Genomic DNA, 16,146 nt, shown 5'->3' with positions numbered 1-16,146 from the left:
AATAAAAAACGATTTATAAATTGCTAGTGTATGGTGAACAGAAAATCTTGTAAAGCAGTAATAAACTGGACGAATTGCTTAGTTTTTACACAAAGAAAAGCCTTATAAACCTAGGATATAGATAAACCTGCCAATAGAATCACAATTTTAAATGTGAAACATTATTGAAGTAGTAAATTAGTGTAAGAAAGGTTTTAAACCAGTTTATTAGTCTTTATGTTGACTTCAGTTAACTTCTAGTATTATAAACAGCACACAAAAAATCAATTAAGTAGAAACTACTGAAAGGATTTGGAAAAGTGAACAAGAAAGAGTGAGACATATTTTCTTATAAAACTAAATAAAAGAAAAAAAGTAAATATAAACTGTTATATGTTATGGAAGGCTAGTCCGTATAATAATGTTTAAAGGTTGAATTTAATATTTAATAAAATGAATAGAAATAAAATTTGCTTTGATATTATAAGTGTAAGCTATCAAAAACAAAGATAAATAAAATAGTTATTTTATTTATCACAAAATATCTGCTAAACTATGGCTGATATAGAATAAACTATATTCTGCATTTTGGCCTTATTATCATCTAAACTCTTGTCTCCAAAAATTACTCAGTTAAAATCGATTCCACAGCATGACTACATGTAAAAACTTAACCTGTAAAAGTTAAGATGATAAAGATGTGATTCTAATGCAATACGGCTCATGCATTATAAAAGGAATTAATATGCAATATGAGTAGCACAGAGTCAAAGACTGCAGAATACAGTGAAAAAAGGAACAAAGAACACTAAGGGGACAAGCTTCATAAAACATAAAACATTTATTCTATTTTAGAATTTTGGCCTTTAGAATTGAGAGAATCTTAATCTCCCGATTTAAATTAGGTATTATTTAAGGCACCTATGTATTATGATTTTTTTCCTGAGCGAATTCTTTTATATATATTTTTTCGGGGCAACACCCAGAAATGATCAGGGGTTACTCTTTTCTTTAAACTCAGGATAACTTTTGGGATACCGAGGATTAACCTCAAATAGACAGTGTGCAAGGCTACCTGATGTACTATCCCTGACTCCTGAACCTTTATTTTTGTAACGTTAATTCAAGTGTATCTATGCATAAAACTAAGAAAATCATGTTCATAAATAACTCGAGCATTCTAAGAATTTGAACTTACTCCATTGGGACAGCTAAATATGTCCCAGGTAACTATGATTCCCTTTACAATAGCAGCATGGTCAGGCAGAAAGAAAACAAGCTCTGTGGTATCAGTAGGAATCCTGGGTACAATATGAATAACTGGGATTGGATCCCAGGTATCCCTCAAAACAAAGGAGCAGAAAAGAAGCATAGCAACATTGCATTTGCTGTGGGTTAGGAAAATTATGCTTTTGGAAAAAAAACATTAATAGTTAAGTTTAAAAAAGTCTACATAATATAAGTCTTTCATTAAAAAAACAGATGGCTAAATTTCTTAAGGATTCTGAGTAGTCACACTTGTTGACAATCTTTATAATGTATGTTACTGAATTAAGATGATCACAGTATCATTTTTTACTCTCTCCCTCTCCTCGCTTCTCTCTCTCTCCCCCTCCTTTTCCCTTTTAGGCACTTTGATTTGCAATATTGCTACTAACGGTGTATCATGTATATAATTTACTTCCTTTTAGTACTCAGTTCTTGTCCAGAGTGATCGTTTACAATTATTGTTGCCATAGTGGACAATTCTCTACTCTGACTGCACTCCCTCATTCTTTGTGGCAAGTTTCCTACTATGAGTCAGTTTTCTTTGCCCTCTTCTCTATTACCTTGGATATTATTACCATATTTAGTAAATTTATTTTCCTAAGGAAAAAATACAATAACAACATGACATAAAGATTTAAAAAACTTAAGTCCTCAAATGGTCTATTTACTTCACTCCAAATGATTTAGTTAAAAATTTAGTGGGTAATCATATAAAAAGAGCTTTTTTCCTTAAAGTTTTCAGTTTATTTTTATTTCAAAAATGAAATCAAAAGATCAAACAGGAGGGAGAGCTCAAACAGCATTGCTCCGGTCTCAAAACTATAAATGACTGTTTAAATTAGTGTTTGGAATGATGTAAAATGACTGACATGTGTAGAAATATGGAAACTTATTATAAATTATTATACCAAATTAAGGAAGCTGTGGTCAAGACCTGTTTGCTATACTAATCATTCTCACTTTTTTTGTGATGCTACAAAAGATAAATCAATAAAGTGAAATCAGATCAGTGTTTGCTAAGAACTGGAGATGAAGAGAGGAGATTAAATGCTAAAGGTCAAAAGGAAATGTTTGTATTATATGCTGTATATCATGACAGATATGTCATAATATTTATTTATTTATTATTATTATTTATTATTTATTTATTTATTTATTTATTTTTATATTCATATTTATTATATTTATCATTTATTATTCATTTATTCATTTATTTATTTATTATTTATTATTATTTATTTATTATTTATTATTATTTATTTATTTATTTATTATTTATTATATTATTTATTTTATTATATATATTATTATATAATATATAATATATAATATATAATTATTATATAATAAATATATTATATATATTTATTATATTTATTATTTATTATTTATTTATTGTTTATTATTTATTATTTATTTATTTTTATATTTATATTTATTATTTATTATTTATTATTTATTTATTTATTATTTATTTATTATTATATATTTATTTATATATTTATTTATTTATTTATTATATTATTTATATCTCAAAGTTATCCAAACTGTGCACTTCAGAAGAGTTTAACTTCATCAAAATTATATGTAATTTATTAATTAAGTCAAACTTGCCTAAAATTAATATGTCATAATTTTATAAACCAATTAAAATGATGCTGATAAATTACTAGTATCGTTGATTAGTAAAATATTCTACAAATAAATTTTGATGTGGCAAATCTTCTAAGGAAATCATCTTATATTATTTTAAGCCAAATTTGCAAACAATTATCATATCATATACGCATGTCTCCTATGTATTTCTAGATTTTTAATTAATGAAGTTAATTGTTAAAGATTCAATCTAATATATTTAATTTTACCATGCAAACTCAGCAAAATAATTCACAATCTGTGAATTGCTATATAAAAGTATCTAGTTCTTCATATGTCTTAGGTCATTAAAATATATTCATGATTTCTTTCTAGAAAATAGCTTTATGTAGTAAAATAGTTTTTATGTTTTGTTTTGTTTACACAGATTACATAAATGTGTTATTTGTAAATGGTGGTAGAATCTTTTGAAAAAGATATATCTAAGTATCTTATTGTCAATGTTATGATTAATTTCTTTTTTTAAAAAGCCAAATTAAAAGATGTCGTTTAAATATCACTAATATTCTAGTTTGCTTTGAGTTTGCTATAACATGAGGCCTGTGGTTAGTCATTCCTAGATATATTCTTGTATATGGGGATAAATTAAATCTAGGGCCCTAACATTAAGTGCAACTCCAACTATACAGAGCCTGGGACCATCCTGAGTATCCTGGTGATATTTAGTGGAATGTTACTTTCATAAAACCATAAAATATTCTATGGTTTTGTTTTATCCAGTTCTTTTAACCTTTATTTTTATGACTTTAGTAATGTTCATATATTAATATTATTAATATAATAGAGCAATAGTATTACTGATAACCTAAAATAATCTATATATTTATATATACACGCACATATATATATATACATATATATAAGAACAACTATTTTGGGGGGTGAGTAGTTGAAAGTATATATATATTTTTAAATAATATATTTATGTAAGCACCATGATTACAAACATGATTATAGTTGGTTTTCAATCATAAGAAAACACCCCACTTCACCAGTGCAACATTTTCACCACCAATGCACCCCATTTTCCTCCCCCCACAGCATGTATTTGAGACAGGCATTCTACTTCTTTCACTCATTAACATTGTCATGATAGTGAACAACTATCTTTTGGATCCTATAGAATCATTTTACCCATTATGGTCATGTCGAGTGGTACCAGGGGTCCATGTGGTACCAGAATTGGAATCAGGGTGCAACTGTAGCATGCTACCCGAATGCCTTAATACATGGATTAACTCTCAGACATATATCTTTCAAACAAATAGGCATTATTGCAATTTTTATTCAAATAAAACTTAAAGGATTTATAACTAAATTTCATGTTTTAAATTGCACCTGCATTTTTTAATTTAGCCTGCTATAATTTTGCCTTTTAAATTTGTATATGTAGCAAATATACACATGCCATTCAATCTCACCTGAAAGACAAATTCTTTCAATATAGAAATGATTCAAGATTAGATTTGTTTGTAGATATTTTCAACTGTCGATAATAAAATTTTCTCTCTCAAATAAAAAAGAGTCACATCTGTCACATCACTATTCTTTGTAGGTAAACCATGCTGAACTCTTAAACTGTTTACAATTGTCTATTATGAAATGTAAACTGCATTTCATTTTATGTTTTTGTTTTTCTGGGAGAAGGGGGTAGGAAAGGAAGAGCTTCCTAAGAAATACTCAGGGAGTCTGAGAGACAATCCCACAAATTTTAGTCAGTCAGGCAAGCAGTTCAATATCAATCCCCAGAAAATGGTGCTTCAGGGCTCTGTGATATTAGGGACCATCTGGTGTGCTAAGTAATCCCAAAGACCAAAAAAGCTGTGCTGAGGGTTCTCCAGTGATCAAAATTCTAGGATCAAAGTGGGCAAACCATATAGAAGTTTCGTCTGTGTGTTAACTCTTAATATGTCCTCATTTCTGATTTTCTTTTTTATAAAGGTAACTCTCAGGTTTGACTTGATGAAAGACCAACGTTCTGTGGATTGAACCGCGGTCCATCCTAGGTTAGCGCGTGCAAGGCAAATGTCCTACCGCGCCGGCTCCTCCAGAGCTATTCACAAGATATTTTAGCTTAGTGGAATTCGGGGCCTATGAAGACCTTTTCACTGGTGCTTTGGGGCTACTTGGTCAAAACTCAAAAATGCCTAGGAAGACATGTAATATCAATGATAGATTTCAGGTGTTTGTACATGATATGTATATTGTACAGTTTACATTTAATTTATTATAGTTTGGGATTGGGGCCACATATGATTGTACACATGGGTCACTTATGAAGGTTCTCAGAGAAACATATGTGACACAAAAAATTAAATTTGGTTCAATTGTGAGCAGGCCAGTGCCCTATCTCTCTTTTGCATTTAAAGTGGCAATATATGCTCAGAAATTTCTACAGGTTTGATATCACTATATTGTAAAGATTTAAGTTTTTAGTTGCTTATTTTTTTTAAATTTACCTTGCATTTTAATTTGCTGCTATCCTCTATGATTGTCAAAATAGCAAAGCTACCATACTCTAGTAAAAGACATCCTTTCTAAAGTAACTCCATTTTCTGGAAACTTGAGAGCATACATTTTTTTTTCTTTCTGATCACAGATTTATTCAGAATTGACTTCCCAAGGGAAGCATCTACCTTTTCATAAGAGAGACAGCTGCAGAATATCTTCTTTTTAGTGTTTTTTCCCCAAACAGGTAAGAGAATTGGGGAGAATTCTAAACAGTACAGAAGCAAGAGGAATGCTTTTACAGATCTGAATATAATTTAGGGCATGAATATTGGAGTCTAGCTTATCTAAAATGCACAGATTTATTCATTTCATCTTTTATGTCTTCTTTATTATACTACATATGGAAATGTCAATGAAAACTATTAAACTAGAAATATTTTATGAATGTCATAAAATGTTAGTTTGCATTACAATTCAATGAAGAATTATGGCTAATACAAAGCACTATTTATTCTCTTTCTCATCACTCTTTAATTCAGTCCTCATAGTACTCTGTGGAAACTCTATGGAAATATATAAATGGTCTTTGCTAATATATACTAACAGCTGGTGGAGGTAGGAGGACCAAGCTCAATATAAGTTGAATGTTTTATTTTGAGAAATGAAATATAATACTGCATATGTAACATGTAAAACAAATGCAAAAATAAAAATGTTACTAAACATATATATATATATGTATAAAGCAAATAATTAAAACAAGAGAAAACAGGAGAAAAGCGACAAAATTCTAAAGAAAAACCTAGTAACATATCATAAATGTTTTATTAGAAAATCCATGTTAATTTTACGTAAATCTAAATATCTAATTATTACTATTTGCTAGGAGTTTTACATAATTCAACTCATAAGGAGATTGTTAATATCTTTTGAGCATATGATCAGTGGTCAGTGCTTACCCCAATCCTGTACTTAGAAATCAATCTTCATGGTGTTCTAGGAACCATATGTGATTTCAGGGATCAGATACTGGTGAGTAGCATGCAAAGCAAGTGCTTAATCAACAGCATTATCTCTCTAGCACTAAATTTATATTTTATATGTGTTCCCTTTAACTGAAAAGCTCCAACTATATGTTTAGTACATATATTATGTGTATAGATGTGTCCATATATACACATACATATTCACATAGGTAACACTAGAGTGGCAAGTATTTCAGAAAATAAGATGTACATAAGTTATAGTGACTCAAAATTAGCTATGCATTTCTTCGTAATATTATCTTATATTAATATTAAACAAAATATCAAAATAAATGACTATAGAAAAAGGCAGTTTACATAAGAATATTGAAAAATGTTTCATCTTTCATCTTACCTCTGCAACAAGTTGCTGAAGAGAAGGTGAAGACACAGAATAGAGACTTGAGTTGCCTCTTAGAGGATTATGAAGACTAACATAAGCCACAGCATTTTTCTGCAAAACCTTATGGAAATCCTGAAATAAAAAAATACTACATAATAAGTATATGTATATATTCCTCACTATTAATTATATGCTATACAAAAAGCAATTTTCACTTAAAATCCTAATATTGTGATTTAATTTTCTGCATAATATTCCAGAAGAAAATTTTCAACAAAAGTTATCAGGAGATACATATAGCAGCTAAATAAATATCATAAAGCATGTTCTCAACAAAAGTTACTTTGTAAAAGTAAATGCTATTAATGGTTAATACAATAGGAAATAGATTTAGCTTTCATATGCAGAATAGAATATTTACTAAGACAAATTTCTCAGTAACAGAATTAAAGACTAGTCATGGATTTACTAGTTCTATGATTAATAAAGTAAACTTTTTTCTTTGAAATGTGATAGTTTTTTTTAATATAAAACAGGTTTATAACACAAATAAATGAGACAACATATATTTGTGTTCTTGTTTTAAGCAAAACCTAGAAGATTAAAAACGATCGTTCAATACGGCATTGTCCATTCACCCCCGAACCAGGGACACTATCTACAAAAAAACCACGGTTGTCAATAAAATCACCTGGAAGCAGTCCTCTACCAGGGAAGACCCTACCGCTGCCCTGTCATCCACTTACTCCAAGGAGGGTTCCCTTAACACCCAGAAGACTTAACAACAACAACAACAACAACAACAACAACAACAACTTGCTTTCAGGGCTCTCTGCATTGCCCTCTAATTGTGAGGTGAAACTACAGGACGTTATCATCCTGACTGCAGAAACCTGACACCAACAACAGCGATTGTGCGGGGGTGGGGGTCAGGGGGAAAGTTTATTGGGACGACAGACAATGACTGGGGTTGGACAGCCTAGTATGCCTGGAGTCCAGGGTTGGTCTTGTGCCAGAAGACTTCAGGGGTAAGATTTCCTCGTATCTAGGCCAAGGTTTTTCCTTTCCATTTCCTCCATATTTTGCTGGGCCTATGCAAACAACAACAATTGCCACTGTAGCACAGTTTTTGCTGTATTTCTTTGACTCTTAACCTTAAAAAGAAAAGTAGAAGAGCATACTAAACCTTCTGCTAGGGCTTTAATGAGTTCATTGGTGATTCAACGATTTTCAAAAATATACCTGCTACTAAACTTTTTCTTCTTTCCAATCTCTTCCATATCTTTCATTTTTCTTTCTATATTTTTTATAACTTTGCCTTTGTTCTGCCTGAAACATGTATTATGATCGATTGTGTCAACTATGTGATATATCTTCTTTAAATAAATTAAAAATATCGTTCAGTGGAATACTTTTTGGCTTCGCTGCTAAGTCTAAGTGCACAAAAATATAAACCAATTAGTCATTAATAAGATGCAATTAAAAAGTCCTTATTTTATTTTATTTTTGTTTCATTTTGAACAAACTTAAGGGTATTTATAATGTCAGTAGTTGTATAGATGTATAGAAAAATACTAAATTGTATTGTAAGTTCATGTGTCAGGTACATGCTGCTTTTTTGTTTTGTTTTGTTTTGGGGCCACACCTGGTGCTCAGGGGTTACTCCTGGCTCTGCACTCAGAAATCTCTCCTGGCTTCGGGAACCATATGGGATGCAGGGGATTGAACCTGAGACTTTCCTGGGTCAGCTGTGTGCAAGGCAAACGCCCTACCGCTGTGCTACCACTCTGGCCCCAGAAACATATTTCTTAATCCAAGAGGATCAGATAAAATACTGCCAGGATTGTTATCTAGCAAATTAACATTTTATTCTTAATTTATGTATAAATTCAACTGTACAGTCTATAAAAGTGGTGGAAAAGTAATGAATTTAAAGTTAATAAGCAGTTTTAGAAACTTTTCATGTGAACAAAGTGGAATATAGATCTTTAATAGTGATTTTAAAGTACATAGTGACAATGAATCAGTGCCATTCCCACCACCAGTGTTGTCCTCCCTTGTTTCCAGCATACATCCCATATGTCCTCCTTTGCTTCCCAGACTGCTAGTGTAACTGGTCCTCTCTGTGTATAGCTTGTTGTAGATTGGGTATTGATTCTGTTGTTTATTTTGGGTTTGTTGTTTAAGTCTGATCATTTTTTAAAATTGAAAAACATTTTAAGTGAATAGAAATGATAAAAACTTTAAAGATTAAATACTCTGCTTTAAATATAGTGTTTTATAAACTTCTATTGTTATCTAAGCTATATGGAAATCATTTATATTTATTAACTACCACAGAGACACTTATGTAGCAATCTATTTAGTTTTCAGAGAAATATATAATAGAGACAGTATGGCACTCTTCTGAGGAATCTGGTCTTTGGAAAAGTTTTCCTTGCCCAAGATCCCATGGTGTGGTTGAAATCTGAGTAAACATGGATACCGCCTACAGTACTCCCACATGAGACTATAAAAGATAATTCTTCACAAATGGAACCTTTTAAAGAACCTATTTTGTAAAATGCCATAGTTTTCTCAAACAGAGTACTAACCCAATTTTCTAATAATTCTTATAAATACAAATTTCTTTTTATTCTCTCTCTCTTTCTTGGGAAATTCCTACACAGCAGTGACTAAGGGAGGTTTTCTCTCTGATGTCTATAAGTATTTGAGCCTGATGATTTGGTGTTAAAGACAAGTTCTGGTGTTGCTTGGACCATATGTTGCTCACAATACTGCTGTACCCAATAATGCTAGTGGACAAGAGGAGTATGCTGTGAGAAATTGAACTCAGGGACTTACACAAGCAAGGTCTATGCTCTATTCCTGTTAAGTTTTTCTCAGGACCGAAATTTTTACTTTTCTGAATTCATTGACCATTAATCACCTAATTTTTATTTATCTTAAGGTTTCCAAGAATCTCTGAGCAAACAAAATGAAATCATGCAGTGTAATATGTCAATAAAGTTCCAAATCACTTTAACTAGAGGATATATTTAGAACATGACATAGTTTTTGTTTAGAACAAAATATTTTGATTTCAGAAGGAATAAATTTTATAGTAGATAAAAACAATATATTTATAAATTTTCATAATCAATTACAAAGTAGCTTAATGAACTGTAATAAAATAATTGAGATGTATTAATTTACAGAAGTATATTTTATAAAGTCAAAGACAACTATGATGCATTACTGATGAATAACTATTAATTTTTCATTATTTACTATTTTATTATCATGCATTCAAAAAGGTCAGAAAATTACTGAAAGTATATTTATTTAAAAATATGTTTATATATAAGAACACTTATATGAAAGGGAATAAAAGGTCTTTTCTTACAATTATTTTTTCTGTTGACAACCTTATTGATAATTGTATTTTTGTATCTGTTACCAAGAAATATAAATTTATATTGGAGGAACAGTAAAACAGATCCAAAAAAAATATGGTCTGTTAAAATATGTAATATGTTGCATCTTATTAGCCACAAATCTATCTTCTAATTTGGAAATCTTATTGCTCACATACATACAAACACACACCAAAGGTTCAATTTACAAGCTATGAAAATTGGGTTCTCTAATAAATCTGAGGACTTTTGCTATAAATTCAATGAATAGGCATGAAGAAAATTATTCAGAGAAACTACATACTGGATTACCTAATTAGATATTAGATAAGTTTGCTTTTAATGAGCTTGGAAACTATATTATATATTTATGGTAGATTACAATTAACTAATTGTGATTGAAAAATATTTGAGATATATCTTATAAAAATAGTCAATTTTTTAGCATTCTAGAAGAATTTTTCTGACATTTTCTTAAAATATGTCTGTTCTGACAAAAATGTAGGAATTAAAAATATCTACTTATTCTTTTTGTTGTTGCTGTTTTTGCAGTGTAAATACTTGTGTACTAGGTTTCTAGGTTCTAGGGCTTGTTTGTGTGGTTAGAATTCAGCCTGCAGGGGCCCCACATTTATTTGTGGGGCTTCCACACTTGGAATAGTGTGTTAGAGGGACAATTTCTGTGATACAAAAAATTGAATGCTCTAATGAGAAGGGATCAGCCTTCACCATGCAAGCTGTTTCAGAAATGAATACATAGAATTCCCAAGCATGGAAAGTAGGTACTGTACTACTGAGGTGCATCTTTGAGTTCAAACTTATTTTAAATTATAAATAATAAAACTATCCTGGGTGAAAGATCCATTTCACAAAAATTGTTTTTTTTAATTCATAGTACACTGCTTTATGATTTAAAGTTTGAATAGAAAATTTAGGGTTAGTTAAGTCATTCCTTTTTAAAATCGTAAATATTAGGCAAAATAAGTTTTACTTTAGAAAAAGAAATTTATTCATTTGAATTAATTTTTTCTGATTTAAAATACGGAAAATTATCCCAATATGCAATATATATAAATCTTGATAAATTTTACAATGGCAATTTTCTGCTCATTTTAAGATGTATTTCATTTAAATTAAAATGACACTTGCTACCTAATTTTATTCAACTCTGATATTTCCTTTAATATTCTCTAAAACATGACAGCATTTAAAATATACACACTCTGTACTCTAAGCCTTTTGAACAAATGCATCTTAAAGTTGTTAAGCTTTTATGCAGAGATATAGTTAGAAAATGAATAGGGACATATGGGAACAAAAGAGATTGAATCTAATCTCTATATTAACTAATTTAGTTGTAATGATAAAGAAATAAACACTAAAGTATTTTATAGAAATTTCTTATAAAATACAGTATATCTATAGGTGAGGAGACATGATTTTAAATGGTATCTTTTAACTTCAAAAATGAGAATGTCCCTTACTCATTGTCACTATGTGCCTTAAATATTATTGTGGAAGATTTGTAATTCACTTTGACCACAAAAAATTTAATAAAAATTATAAAGTTATTTGAAAGGAGGTGTTCTTTGTATGACTGAAACTTGACTACAATCATGTTTGTAATCACAGTGTTTAAAAAAATTAAAAATATATGTCTAAAGAAAAAAATGATTACAAATTCTATATTTCCTGCTATTTACTAAGCAAGCATCTTAACTAAAACCATTTTTTACTTTTTCAAATAATTTTAATTTAATCTCTTTTGAATATATACGTATATAATATTTAAAGTGAAGTTGTTGCAGTACTGATAACTTAAAGTTTTGCTATACAACATTACTACACCTTCATCACCAACAGGGTACCCAAGATTCTTCACCACTATCCTTGTCATTTCTTCCCCACTTCTTTTATTTATTTATTTTTTGGGTCTATGGTTTTTGGGCCACATCTGGTGATACTCAGAATTCGCTCCTGGCTTGGGGGACTATATGGGATGCCGGGGGATCTAACTGCAGTCCGTCTGGGTTAGCTGCATGCAAGGCAAATGCCCTACCACTGTGCCATTGCTCTGGCCCCACTTCCCCACATCTTCATTAATATCAATGCTCCTAACACTTGGTAATTGCAGTTTTTCTAAAAAGCCAAGGTTTTTTTTTTTTTGTCATTAAGTATAAATCATTTTCTTGTTTGATTTTTCTCTATATAATCAATGAAAGATGATTTAACATTTGCCAACCTCCCTCAAACTTATCTTAGTTATCATATAGTGTCTTCTTGTTCCCTCCAAGTTGCAAGAAATTGGAAGACTTTATCTTTCCTTATTGCTGCATAATTTCCATTGTGAGAATAAATCATAACTTCTTTGTGTATTCATGTGTGTTGGTATTTGATTTGTTTTCATTTCCTGTCTATAGCATAAAGTAAAAATATATGAAAGATTATATCTTAATTTAAGTGACAGAGTTTTAAAAAGTAAATTACTTATGTCACTTTTTAACCTAGCCAAGGAGAAATACAATAATCAGATAAACACTTGATACATCAGAGATCATGAATTTGCAATAAACAAGATTGCATCAGTTTCACAACTTTACTTTGTTTACACAGAGAGAATGCGAGAATGGCAGAGGAAGAAAGAGTAGACATAGCATGGTAATTATGTCAATTTACCTCTCCCCATTCATATGAGCCAATATTTCCATAATCAGTGCCTCCCCATGAACAGAAAACAATAGTTCTGTCTGGTCTCCATCCTCTCTTAACTCTCAGCATTAAGGCTCGGATAAAAGCTGTGATTATGGCAGTACTGCTGGCCCATTCTTGTCCATTATAGCCATATGCAGTGTGATGATGGCTACCAACCATGATATACCGATCTAGAAATTAAAGAAAATATGAGCCATTAACACAAAATATAAACCTTAACAATAAATTTAATGACATTTACATAATCCTATTGTACGATGAAATAGCAATTATGCAAAATTGTTCTAATAATTAAGCTAACATTTTTATCCCAGTCTTGATTCACACATCTGTGTATATCAAAGGAGGGGCAGCTGCTGAACCTAATTATTAATCCAAAGCTTACTATCCCTTGCAACATGCATAATAATTAATGAAGTATACAAATATGCACAATAAAACTCTTATCTAACACTTTTCCAGAACCATAGCGGAAAGTGCCTGGTAAACAACGTGTACATGTTCAGTAAATATTAATGAACTATTAATACATTTTGGAAGTAAGTTATACAATAGCTGTAAATATTAAAAATGTGGTAGCTGTAAATGGATTTTGCAATAAATGAAGCATTTAGGAAATTAATTACAGTTTTAAGCCCATTGGAGAAAAAAATCATTGCAAGTTAGTCAGCTAGCATAAAAGTTTTCTTTCCACATATTTTATTTCATAAATCACATAAAATATATTAGATACACTATTGGTTACTCTCCACAGCCCAGGAAGTGACTGTTCAATGCACAATATTGCCCACTATTAATAATGTCAAGTAAAGCTACACTTTTATAGTATTCTCTGATTTTGTTGACCATGCATATTATTGGTTCAGAACTAAATTTGTTTGATCAAGTGATTTTATGTCTTAAAGGATTTCTTTATTAAAATTACATTTGATGTCCCACATCTTGTTATAATATGTGTAGGCTTATCTCTTAAATCCTTCAACCATAAAAAATGGAGATAAAAGTCATGCTTGATTCTGTTTTTGTGAATTTTCAGTTAGCTACTATTTGTTAATCTCACAGAACAGAATTCGAAGCCTAATAAGTACATACGTGAGTAGCATAAATGACTCTCCCTATAATTTCATAGCATAAATAGAATTGCCAGGAAAACCTATTTGTGCATTTATATTATTTTCCCATGACCATTTTGGAACCAACCATGACTTTGATTTATGAATTATTTGTAAGAATTTAATAGTAATAATTATTAATTATAATTTGATTAATAATAATTTAATTAATAATGTGTTGCTAATGATGATATCTATTGATATGCCTGCCAATGCTAAAAGCTTTTGATTTCATTAACTGCCCTTTCAGCTATGTGTGAAAATTCTGTCTATTATTATCTGTACTCTAGATAAACTAATCTCAAATTACAAATAACAATTTATATTTTGGCTTCTCTGTCATTAAAATTATGTGGATAAAAAGCCAATACTTCTATTTATTAAATAAGATAATTAAGTAATTTTACATATTATGAACTTATGAATAGTACTGAAATAATTGACATTAAAATTGTTTTTAAAATAAATTTTTCAATAATTTGCATTCCAAGAAAACTTGCATGTGCAACAATGATAATGATTTTGTTTGTTTTTCTATTTTTTATTTATACACTGCTAAATTACAATTTTTTTTATGATTGGTTTTCAAGCATTCAAAATGGATCCCTTTACCATTGTCCACCTGTTGATATTCCCAATTTTTTGCCTCCCACCCACCATACTATATCTACAAGAGACAATTTATTTTATTTGTTTTTTGTTTGTTTTTGAACCACATCTGGTGGTGCTCAAAGATTACTCCTGGCTCTGTGCTCAGAAATTACTCCTGGCAGGCTCAGGGGACCATATGGGTTTATTTATTATTTATTTATTATGGAAATTTTTTAAATAGTAGAAAGGTAGAAGTCACATTTTCCACATCCATTTATGTCTTATCTTTAGGTAAATTTATGAATACAGAATTTACAACAGTTACTATAAAGAAATAAAAAATACAATTATGAATTTTGTCAGAGTGAGCAGGAAAATAACTGGGTGGGGGGGGCAGGGGATAAAAAACTATCTCAAAATTCTGAGTTCGCATATGTGGTGTTGTATTGAATCATTCTCCAAATGAGAGCATGAAAAAATGTTCCAAAATTATTAGAAATGATATTAAAGGCTGTAATAAAGACTTTCCACTTCACAGTTTGTAAAAAAACAAGGACTTTGTAGATTAAAACCTCCTAATGTTTGTGGCAGTGTGTCTAATAATACCTTAATTCAAATGCCAGTTATTTTCAGTTTGTGTAACTCACACCATAGTTTATAAAGCATATGATTATTTAATATTTCACCAAGCAATCATCATCATGAGTATCTCCAAATTCTCAAGCTATGTATATATTAGGCATATATATACATATATATTCTAATAGAGAGAGATTGACATAGATTCTTACCAATAAATTTGAGTGGTACAGAAAACTTTAATTTTTTAAATATACATAAGAACTAAAATGTTTTCCTTTTAAATTTATGTTTTGACAATAAAAACAAATATTTTTGTTTTAAAAAATATTTCTGTGATAAAAATGTAAGTGATTTTATAAGAAACTAAGAAAATAGGGTAAATTTTAAACAATATTTGTAATATTTATATAATACAATAATATATAGTATTTATATTATAAATTGCTTATTTATATTTTATTTCATCAGACATGAAAGTTTCCCAGATCTAAATGTTGACTTATATGCTTTTCCCTAATTAACTACTTATTATGTTTTATTTTTAATCACTATGATAAGAGAGTAAAAAGTGACTTCTTTCATTCATACTGTTTCAGTAGCTCATAAATTTAAAGGAATAAATGTATATTTACATATAATATAGGATAATGAACATTAAATTTAACTTAATATAGGATACATTTTTGATGTTGTATATAAATGCAGATTAGATATATCAGTTATAGATTATAAAATATGAAGACTGTAAATATTTATTCTGACTTACCTGGAGATGTCAAGCCTTTCAAACATCCCACAACATTAGTAATAGTTTTGAATGTTGAAATTGTCTGAATTTTCATGGTGATCATTATTTTTTCTGAAAAAAAAATGCTATTAAAATATTTTTTTCTTAAGCAATATTATCAGTAAAATAATTCCAAACAACTGAGTTTTTCTTAGTAACTAAAGACATTACAATTACTAAGCCATCATTAATTTAAGTCTGTGCTATTCAATAAGTTAAACACAAATATTAGCCTCAACAAACT

General features: G+C 29.6%; 1 protein-coding gene across 1 annotated transcript in view; it reads right to left on the bottom strand.

Annotated features, from left to right (window-relative positions):
• Positions 1–16,146, bottom strand: part of LOC126011813 (inactive N-acetylated-alpha-linked acidic dipeptidase-like protein 2) — a 266,936-nt gene that overhangs the window by 118,009 nt on the left and 132,781 nt on the right. Inside the window, exons 3-5 of the mRNA XM_049775597.1 lie at positions 15,882–15,974; positions 12,795–13,000; positions 6,736–6,855 (exon numbers count right to left, since the gene is read on the bottom strand). Of these exons, the coding sequence (XP_049631554.1) occupies positions 6,736–6,855; positions 12,795–13,000; positions 15,882–15,974 (419 nt within the window). The remainder of the gene's footprint in view (positions 1–6,735; positions 6,856–12,794; positions 13,001–15,881; positions 15,975–16,146) is intronic.

Source organism: Suncus etruscus, chromosome 6 (assembly GCF_024139225.1).
Source record: "Suncus etruscus isolate mSunEtr1 chromosome 6, mSunEtr1.pri.cur, whole genome shotgun sequence".
Taxonomy (NCBI): Eukaryota; Metazoa; Chordata; class Mammalia; order Eulipotyphla; family Soricidae; genus Suncus; species Suncus etruscus.
Note: the sequence above shows the minus strand (reverse complement) of the source record. Positions and strands in the feature narration are given on the sequence as shown.